This window comes from Triticum urartu, chromosome 6A (assembly GCF_056163025.1).
Source record: "Triticum urartu cultivar PI428250 chromosome 6A, HENAU_Tu73, whole genome shotgun sequence".
NCBI classification, from domain to species: Eukaryota; Viridiplantae; Streptophyta; class Magnoliopsida; order Poales; family Poaceae; genus Triticum; species Triticum urartu.
In genome coordinates, this window is record NC_141878.1 from 486,419,704 (window position 1) to 486,431,186 (window position 11,483).

The 11,483-nt window shown below is 37.2% G+C and overlaps 1 protein-coding gene across 1 annotated transcript; it reads right to left on the reverse strand.

Moving 5' to 3' along the window:
* Positions 1-9,247: 9,247 nt before the first annotated feature.
* Positions 9,248-10,836, reverse strand: LOC147965820 (replication factor A protein 1-like). The gene is made up of 6 exons (XM_087526956.1): positions 10,742-10,836; positions 10,425-10,566; positions 10,046-10,319; positions 9,854-9,956; positions 9,563-9,762; positions 9,248-9,472 (listed from the first exon to the last, which is right to left on the reverse strand). The coding sequence occupies exons 1-6, from the start codon at positions 10,834-10,836 to the stop codon at positions 9,387-9,389; spliced, it is 900 nt and encodes a 299-aa protein (XP_087383082.1). The 3' UTR covers positions 9,248-9,386.
* Between the last annotated feature and the right edge of the window lie 647 nt (positions 10,837-11,483).

Here is an 11,483-nt window from a genome sequence, read left to right on the forward strand (position 1 = left end):
TTTTATAAACATAATTTATCCATATCAAGTATGCTTAATCTTGGTATATTGCCATTTTTTGATTTTCACAAATCACTCTTTCTATGTCGTTCACAGGCTTCTGAAGATGCTGTTAGAATTGTTGACGAAGAACGAACTAATGCATGCATGGAGATTGAAAATGCTAGAGCTGCTGTAAAAAAGAGTTCAAAAAGTACTTAAAGTGAAAGAGAACAATTCACAAATAATTGGAAAGCAGGTAAATTGTATATAATTTTATGAGCAGCATATGATCTTGTTTTCTGTACTTTAGTACCATGCTAACCTGGAACTTATGGCTGAATTTGTATTCCTTATATATTCTTTTATTTATGTCATATACAATTACTCCCCTTGACTTCTGTATAGTTTTTCTGTTCAAAACCAGTGGTAGTTTATTTTAATTTGAATATGCAACCTTCTACGTACTGCATCATACAGTAATAGATCTTCCTGCCCAACTTTGCTTTTATTGCTTGCTTGTCCAGATGTTGTGCTTTGACACTTTCCGGATATAGTTGTTATATTCATTGTATTACTTGCTCTATCTTGAGAATGTAGATTCATTCGGTTGGGATATAGTTGGTATTAGAGTATTACATATCCATTGTGAATAATTTTAGACTATTCCATCGAAGCATTTTGTCCTCTTGCAATTTCTGTTACATGTAATGACTTAATATTATGACTCTGATGATATATATCTTCAAGCAGTCCTATTCTATTTGTTTGTTTTCTGGCATGTTGAAACACTTAATAAGTTATTTGTTTGTTTTTCTGGCTCGAATATATATATGAGATTACATTAAAAAGTTAGGCAGTCAACTATGGTCATGACTTAAAAATTTAGGTGTATGACACACGTGCGATGTCCAGAATAGACTGTTAGCCTATAATATCTGAAAGAACTGTTTGTATTCAGTTGTAGCCCACCTAATAGGACTGCTTGATTAGATCTACAATCAATTGTATTGGCTATGATCTTTTTATAAGATGGCACTATCTCCACTGGTGTTTTTTTTTTGGAATTTGATGGTATGCCTGACCAAACATGATCCTAATCTAACACCTGTTACCCTTTTACAGAAGAGAAAGATCCAGAAAGTTGCATACCTAGAGGAACTCGCCTTCTTGATGCCCCATGCTTACTGAAGGTACTCCTCGGGAATTTGTCGTCCAAGTATGGGTATTTTGATCCTTTGATATCTGTGATGGGGGAAGGGAGAGTAAGGAGGGGGGTGAGGGATGGCACATGAGGTTAACATATATAGGTAGGCCATGCAGGGGAAGGCTGGGTAGCAGATATCTTTCCTTTTTTCAGATATATACTTATGTATGGTGCAGATATCTTTCCTTTTTCAGATATGTACTTCTGTATGGTCAGATATCTTTGCTTTTTTCATCAAACGCACACATCTTAATTAATTAGAAAATATGTCAGAAATCAGAACTTACTAAAGAATTAAATTGTTGTATTAATTAAATAAACAACTTATCATTGATTGCATGCCACTAAGTTACTTATTAGTTCTTATGAGGTATAAAATTTTCCCATATATAAAAATGAAATATCTTATTTGTCTATTTAAATATTTATTCTTTTGTTAATATTGTTCAATTTGAAGGGGTAAACATGAACTTTATATATAATTTATGTGTATTTAATGAGTTCAACATGTACTATAAATCAAGTTAAATTAACAAACAAACAATCTTAAATGTTTTGTTTCTGAAATATGGCAATTAGCAGCCTTCGGATTTTGTTGTTTGCACAATCAAAACACAAAATGCACCTAATGCATCATCGATCTTTTGCAAGGTCGACATCGACTGAGTACGAGCGGCCATAGGTCACAAGGGGGCGTGGAACTGCTGCAGCCCATCTGTGACAGAGCAGACTCCTGCGAATTTGCCCATTTTAGGTACATCCGATACATGGTAGCAACTTGAAGAAAATTCTTCCTTTATGCTTCCATGACCTGATATCCTCCTCGCTGATGTATCGAGGAGACGTGACCCGGCCTCACAGGCAGGGCCAGGGCGAAGACGTATCCCCGACGGCCAAGACACGGCCACGGTGGTGATTTTTGATGGTGAGACAGAGCAGACTCGAGCGACTTTGCCCAACCAGGTACATCCTCTACACAACTACATGGTAGCAAATTGAACAAAATGTGACTTGATTAGTATAGTAGCTTAGTAGTAGTAGGTTCCTCTACTCGCAAGTTTATGTCGAACATTCACTGCACCGGATATGCAAGCCTGGGGTTATATATGTGTGGGGGTCTGTGATATTGTGAGTGGTCTTATATATGTTAAGCTTGATGATATTTGCACAATCTGTGTAAGACAAAACAGACTGTTTGATTTGTTATTTTTTCTTTCACGTGTGAAGCAAAATGCATCGTCGTCTTGGTAGGCTAGGATCCAATTAGCCAACCCAAATTTCATATATAAAACAGTACCAGGCTAGTCTGTTTAGTAATAAGATCCATAGATATTATGGGTTTCCAAATAATTTATAACAAGCACTATGAATTTAATTAAATGAGAAATAAAACCTAAATTGCTTGATGATTTCCTCATTTGAAATATTAATATTACTACGCTCAATTTATAAGTTCCAATGTATTTGGCCGTTTACTATCAGTCTCTTCTTATAATCAAAATTCTCATGAATATACTTTGGTGTCGTGGTGGCTCATTGATTTCCCTGTACAAATGTTTGTTTTCAGTGTAAATGTGTTCCTTGATAAACTAAACTTGGTGAATGTACAATCAGGAACAGCCTTGAAGCCTTATCATGTAAGAGTATGCTCAACTAAATTTTGATAAGTGAGTCCATTAATTCATTCTAATAGGGTCAAGTTACACTTTAATTTGCAGGCAAAACATGCAGAAAATGATCGTTGGATTTCAGAGGGACTTGAACATGAGGTACATACTTTCCATCACCCTATGATTTACGACAACTGCTTTTCTTTTAGTGCTGATTTTGATAAGTAGGCATTGACGTGATAGTTATATATAGTTCTTATTGCCAAAGATATAGTTCGTAACATCATTGGACGCCTTGAGCTTGCCAGCCAGGCAGGGAAGTAGTTTTAGGTGGGAAACAGTCTTCTGGTGGGAAACATAGATGCTGTTGGCAGACAAACAGCTTCCCAAATGGGTCTCACTGCTACTTCATGGCAGACAAACGAATGATTCGTTCATGACGTTGCAACGAAATCAATTAATAATCCAACAATATTGTAGTAAAACCAAACTTCAACAATACCAGAACACCATAAAGTTTGGATAGTTTGATAATACCAAAACATCATAAAATTTTTAAACGTACGTGTATAGAAGACCCCATAAAGTAATTATCTAACTATTCATATCAAAAATAAATAATTATCAAATCGATCCCTAACAAAGCTGAAGTATAGTATTTTTTTGGCATATCTGCATGAATTAGTCCGTCTTCAGTTGCTTATAACCCTCAAGGCCGCTCTAATCTCTTGCGGGATGTTTGCAGCTGCTTCATTGTCTTTGACCATTAGCATCTGGACCGTAACTTGGTGTCTGAGCTGTATTGGATCCTAGGAAAGGTGCAAAATCTCGATCATTTAATAAATTGGCTGGATAATAATTAGCACACAGCAAGTCATCGTATATGTACTTACGCTAGTGTTCATCCAGCCCATGCTACGCAAACGACCTATCTGGTGGGCCATCTCCTGTAGGACAAATAAGCCAGAGTGTTTGCTGCAACACAAAAATTAAATATTAAACATTATAATGGTCTGCATCTTATGTATGTGATCAATTTAGTCCATTACCTACAACCAGCATAAGACATGGTTTCTTGTTCCCAATCCATGATTTGGGTATTCCAACCCGGGATCCTAGTCTGCAACACATTGTTGAATTCTTCCTTGAGCAAAGTGATTTCCTTCCTCATCAATATGTTATGAGTGCTATCTTCAGGATCAAACGTGTTGAAGGATGGATCCATCACGACAACCCTCCTCCTCAGCCGGTTGACTACAAGTAACCCGTACGAGGAATCCGAAAGTTTCAACGGTAGTAGATACTGTGGCAGGTCGACACATGTCAATTACTATTATAATAATAAAAACTAACTTTAATAACGAGCGTCTCTTACAATTATAGAGTTGAACACATCGTATTTAGGAAGAGGTTGGACCACAACATAGTTAATCAGCGTCATGATGCGCTCTCCTTGCGTCATCCAGGAGTAACTCAGAGCCTGTGACTGAGCATGAAACTGCAAGTCGAAATAATGTTTGCTTCCAACCCAGTTGGTGTCTGCGGTCCTCTCTACTTCAGCGCTCGCAAGGTTACGAACAACAAGGTTGAAACATTCGGGATGAAGTTTCTTATGAAAAAAAAGGGTGTCCTGGATCATTCGGAGGCTGATTTCGATCTGGTACGGCCAGGTGCTTTTTATCCATATTGAGCTGAAAAAAATCCACAACAACATATAGCAAAAGACATAAATGGTCCTCTTCTAGTTTAACTTTGTCTACATTAACCTATAAACCGAATTCATGTTTAGATTGCATGACATTGCACGAGGTCAGATTGTCCTCACCTAGATGTATCTACACGTATCAAATCTAGAATCTGAATTCATGGCGTTTACATGACATTGCATGAGGTCACATTGTCCTCACCTACACGTATCTACACGTATCAAATCAACTAAAAAACGTATACATGTACCTACGAATGTTTTAGGATTGCCAGTCTAGCTATCTTTCCTTGATGTGTAGCAGAGTGTTCCAACATGTTTTGTATGTAGCAAAAGACAACTTACTTTAATGTATCTTGGTCTCGAATGCCCATGATAAAGTGAAATATGTATTCGAGTGCATCTTCCACGGCATGCATTGGTGGAGGCAGATGATCCATGGGCGCAGGCACATCCTCCTAGGGCCCGGGAACATCCTCCTGGGGCGCGGGCGCACCCTCTTGGGGTGCGTGCGCAGCGTTCCCAATGATCGCCTCCATGTGATAGAAAATTCGTTCTTGATCGGAAATTGCTGATGGGATATATGTGAACTTGGGTGGATGGTGAAATAGTAGGTAGATGGAGAATATCATTTTGTTACCGTGACATCTAATATATTGGAGAGTTGATATTGCCTTCCAAATGTTGAACGCCGTTTAATTAATGCCGTCATTCATTTCCTTGTAGAAATTATTATTAATTGTGGACGGATCTTATATATCTCCCAATATTAGATAATATCTTCCCATATCCATTATTTCAGCCCACTTCCTTTACATGTACAAGCATTATTTCTTTATTAGGAAAATCATATCTCTAGATTTAATACAATCTTATTTTTCTATCCGAGACAAATGAAATATTTAATGTACGAACTCATATTAATGTATATACACTGAAGGATTGCAAAGGAATACGTCTGCTAATAAATTAGAGAATATGTAAAAGATCCAAACTTGATAAAACAATTTAGTTTATTTATTTCCCAAATCCACGCACATTTTTTGATTATCTCTTTCCTGTTTGAGAAAGACACCTATTTTTTCGTCCTCTGAATCAGTTATTGGTGCCTCCTTTATTTTATTATTTTATTGTTATTTAACGTCATATCTAGGAATATATGGCTATTTTGTTTAGAGAAAGTTCATACATAGAACACAAATTATTTTCGATTATATTATATTTGATTGAAAAAGATGTGACTCCATTAGAGTAGCTTAATAATAATTTTCTTCTGCCCACATCAAATTATAAAAATGTTGGTCACGTATACTGTTTGTCGGAAAATGCTGGATAATGTGAGAACTTAAGATTAAAGGGAATGGAAGCAACGTGCCTTATAACCATCATGTTTTTTAGTTGGCTAGTCCATAGCTGGCATGTGACGAATTCCGACCCTTGTAACGTATAGCAGAGCGTGTATGGATGGAGTTACACGATATATGATATGAGGGATGACTGAAAACCTCATTTGCCAGCTGAACCTGCCATGGTCCGTTCCAAAATGCCTCCGGTTCACCGGGAGCAACAAACCTGCTCCTGACCGCACCGGTATTATAGTACAAAATATACATAGAAGCCAAATTATATAGATAGAACCAAAACAAGCAGACAACGTTGAAGCGAAGACGACGCTAGAGGGTGCCATCGAAGCATTTATTCCCTACATATATATAATCCAATACATTATTCATATTGCCAAAAGGATAAATCTGATATTTTATCCCTAACAAAGCTATATTGGCTTATTATATCTGCGACATTTGAATATGCATCAGTCCATATTCATTCGTCCAAAAACATCAAGGCCGCTGTAATTTCAGCTGGGATGTTTCCAGCTGCTTCATTGCCTTTGATCGTCAGCATCTGGACCAGCAAGTTCTTTCTGAGCTGTATTGCATCCTAGAAAACATAAAAAAATGAATTGTTATATATATGTAGGAAATAAATTGCTGAAGAATGAATTGCACAACAAACCTATGTGAGTGGAAGAACAAAAATTTATATTCAACAAATATATGGAAGAGAGAAACTTGTTATATATGCACCTACCGAAGTCCTGGAAATGTTATGCCCGAGAGTATCATCTTGGTGAGCCATCTCTTGTAGGAGTTTGAATCCAGAGTCCAGGCTGTGACAAAAAAACTCCATATGTTAGAACCTATACCAGTGAGGCTATAATGTGCATGACCAATTAAAACATTTACCGCGGGGCTGTAATATAGGTATGATCTTGTGGCCAATCCACGAGTTGGGGATTCAAACCAGGCCTCTCCTGTTGCAATACACGGCCAAATTCTTGCAGAACTATCAGGGCTTCCTTCTTAAGTTCCTTGTCATGAAAGTCCTCTGAGCCTAGGAATGACTCGTTAGAATGATCAATCAGGAGAGTCCTCCTATTTTCAATATTAATTGCAAGGAGGCCGTACGAGGAATCCACCAAATACAATGGCAATAGGTACTGCAAATAAGTATACAAAGTTAATGGTGAACAGATAGTATACACACCAAATTTTAAAAAGGAAAATCCTTACAATGGAAGGGGTCATGAGCACGTTGTATTTCGGCAAAGGCTGTACAATGACATTGTTAATCAACAAGTTGGTGCGTTCAGCTTGGCATAAGCTAGTCTGACTCAGCACCCGTGCTAGGCCATGGAATTGCAAATCAAACATATGCGTGGAGCCAACAAAGTCTGTTCCTGCGTTCCTCTGTATCGCGTCGCTACTAAGCTTACGCACTACAAGATCGAAGCAGCTCGGATTGATCCATGTATCACCTCGCATGGTGTCTTGGATAGTCCGTAGACTTAACTCGATCACGAATGGACGAGGGCTCCTTATCCATATTGTGCTGCAAAAAAACCGGCATGATAAAATCAGGGTATCATAAAAATATTGTACTTCAATATGTGGGGAAACAATACTTAGTATTCACAACTCTAGAAAGGTCTGAAATGTATGTACCTAAAAATTGGAGTTGTCATGTCATTTGAGGAAAATAAATACTATTTCATAAGATAACCAAATCTATTATGATATGTTCGGTTGCAACTTATTCCTATTACAGATATGATAAAAACTATAAATGGTACATGTATCATGCACCAGGACCCGTTGCAATATACTACAGTGCATTGAAATTTTGTAGTTTAAAATAACGTGCTGTGGATGGTACTAACATGGCGTAATGTAAAAGGATAATATTAGCGCATGAACAGATTTTTGCAACCACTACGTTAGATCTTAAGAACCGTATGGACTTAGAAACGATCGCATGATCCTAACCAGTGCATCCATGCAACAACTTATGAGCGTGACCAACTCATCGATGTGGGTTATGTGAAAGAACAAATTTTTACTCGGGTTCAAAATAAGATGCCGATAATGCATAATATAATGGTACTGATCTGCAGCTAATAATTGCAAATAAATTGTAGATAGAGTTTAGGGCTGCCAGAACAAACTCTAACTGCTCCTCGACTGAGGAAAGCATGACGTAGTTGTATATGTACTCGACTGCGTCGTTCACTCCATCAAAAATCGGCATTGCAGCCATTGGCACGGGCAGAAAGTCGTCTTAGCACCAAGACAAGCGAGCGAGGGGGCAGTGGACAACTGTGGACTCACAGCCGGACCATATATATGAGTATATATGAGTGTCCGGCACCAGGTCGGTGACGCATTAGCATGTTGTATGGATTGGAAGGTGCCCTTTATTATTCCATCCGTGCACGTTTCCATTATAGATCCTTGCTAATAAAAGGACAAGCATATATTTTTCTTCCAAACTCCACTGGGCAAATAAATATACGCCGGATTATATATCTATTATATATGTCTCTCTTTCCCGATCGGAAGAAGCCTAATATAACTTTCCTTAGGAACATATCCGATTAAGGGAATATTAATGGCCACACTGGGAAACCCATTGAACGTATGGTAGGCCGGACCGGGAGATTGGACAATATAATATTTTGGAAGGAAATGACTTTAATGATAATTATAATTCTAATTGACATATCCTGGCCGGGAGGAATCGTGGGCATGTACTCGGAAGGTGGCCCATATCCTTCCGTAATGGCAATATTCCATAACAAAAACTATAGGAAAACATGGTATAAAAGTATTTTCGTTGCATGCTCCACCTAGCAAATGTATCAACGCCGGATTATATATTTCCTAATTTATGACTCCTTTCCAAACTTTGCCTCCAGATATATAAAAAGAAACAATTAGTTTATTTCCCAAATATACGTCAAACACGGGCGTCCGAGAAATATAAAGAAACACAAAGTTTTTCTTCTTATATTTTTGTCCTCCTCACCACGATCAAAAAGCCCGCGTCACTTGAAGAACTATTGTTTCTGTGTGTAGAAAAAAACACAACGCATGGGCATACGGCAGTCCTTGATTCCATGTACAAAATTAATTATATTATCTTTGGAATGTCATAATGCATGATAGCATGCGATAGCATCTGTCAAGGTAAACATATTTTCCTTTTTGCACTGCACTGTATATTAACAAATTTGAACCTAGACTGAAAGAGATTCGTACGTGTAGCTCAAATGAGAGTAGACAGGCTACCATTTGAAGTCCATTATGGACAGTTTGGTCATCAAATATATATTAGTCAAATATATAGTTCAGAACTTCACATTATATGGCTCTGAAATATGATGGCACTGTTAGATAGATTTTTTATTGAATATCACATATTATTAAACCTCCAAGACATAATCGAACACTTCATAATGTGACAATTGGCAACAAAATGTTGCATGCAAAGCGTTCATACATTTTTATATCTAAGACAAATTGTGCACTTGTGTACAAATATAATTCTAGCCTCCATTGTTCCTAGCTTGAACAACACCATTGACGTACGCACGTGTTTCATCAAGTGTCATGAGGCTGGCTTCATGGATATCTATGATAAAAATCAGTGTTATATAGTAGTGACATAGTAGTACATAAAAATACATTGACAACAAATTTAAAAATAGAACGCAACCCCTACCTTGTAGATAATGATGATCATCATTAATGTTAGGAGAGAAGAAGAATGTGCTCTCCCTCATAGTTTGCAAGCATCGCTGCCTTTGATTTACCTGAATGTAAGTAACAACAAGCTTCTCGAACAGCTTGTCAGTGCATTGCAAGTGGCAGAAGTGTCGCCCAACGTGCTCTTCACGTACACGTAAGAAAATTATCTGCCGTCTACAAACAAATACAAATGTTAGTCTATCATTGCAACAATAAAATTACAAAAAAAAGCATATGAAAATCTCAAATCATAAATGGCGCTTACTGGAAGTTCATGAGGCCAATCTCGAGTGAAGGGACGCGGCGTTCATATATTGAATCCCACTTATATTCTATCTGACCAACGTAGGCAAGGATAGCAACCACATCTGCAAATTTGAAATTGCAAATTTGAAATAACAATGAGGCGCTGAGTTGTACGGATTAATATGCAAGAACAAATATAAAGATGATGCACCAGTGATGGTTTTGTCCCGTAGCTCAAATATTTCTCCAAACTGTGGGAAGCACGGTGGGAAAATTGTCGGTGTTATTTGCTGTGCCGACATCCTAACCTCAGTCGTAGCAGTTAGTGTGGAGACAAAGTCCATGGCTAGGTACCAGAAATGTCCATCTGGCAAATCTGTGGGGTTGAACCCGACGCGATTGAAATCATAGGTCCTACCGGTTTGTAGTATGCTGTTGAAACGGATTGCCTGCCTGTTGTACGTAATCGCTTCCAACTTTGTTCCCTAATATATATTTATGAATCATAACAACTATGAGCAAAAAAATACATGTTTATCAATATTGTATTTTGAAAATGCGGGCTATCAAGTAGATGATTAATGCCTTACCAGCCGATCAAGTAGTATGAACTGAAGGTACAAGTTTCCCATGGCATTCTCTTTGATGTGAGCCTTCCACATGACCCTAGCTTGAATAATCCAGCAATTCTGATATATGTGCTCCATTTGGACGCGATGAAAATTCAAGTTCCTGTGCGTAGAATAAAAACAAAAGGATGAGGTAAAATTATTTTGCAAGGGAAGGATAAAAATAACCAAACAACGAACATAACATTCTAGTGGCCAAACAATGGTGATTATTTCAATAAAATAACACATTATCTAGTGATGGCAACTATACGTACAAAAAGATTATTCTATCTTGCCTGTTAATCGGAGGGGTGATGGGTTGACTGATGACAGGAACTGGCGGAGACGCCATCACCCTCTTAGAGGTGAACGATCCGTATGAGATTACCATTGTAGTCGTGGAGGAGATGACTTCTCCTCTACATAAAGATAGTGACAAATATGGTGCAGCGGGGCTTTTTTTATATAAGCATAGGGCGGCGGGAAAACGAAATAGTGATGAAAATTTGTTTTTGGCTGCCTACACCCCCGTGGGTGACATATCTATATTAAGATATTTAATATTTGGCAGCCTATTAAAAATTGTTTATTAAACAAGGAAACAGACATCTCAAAATCGGACCATGATCCTTCGTAATGATTCATATTATATTTCATTAATGCAAATTTGTGATTTATTATCACTTGCCTATGAAAACGTATCTGATTTTTCAGTTGCCTATGAAAAATTAATTTTCTTCTATATGAATATTTCTTAACCTTTATGATAATCACATTAATTTATTTATTGTTTTCCCTTCTATTATGTTATTTTCCATTACCTTGATGATATCTTTAATTATTATGTTATAGGTTATTGCCCGTGCGTAGCTACGGGACAAATGTTAATTTTAGTATTTTCAAATAAATCATGTATAACACAATAAATTTACGATCCTAATGTATATCAAAAAATATTATTGGACTACAAATATTTTTGTCAAACAAAGATTTGCAAAATATCATATTGTTTGTTCTTTTTCATCATAACAGTCTGTA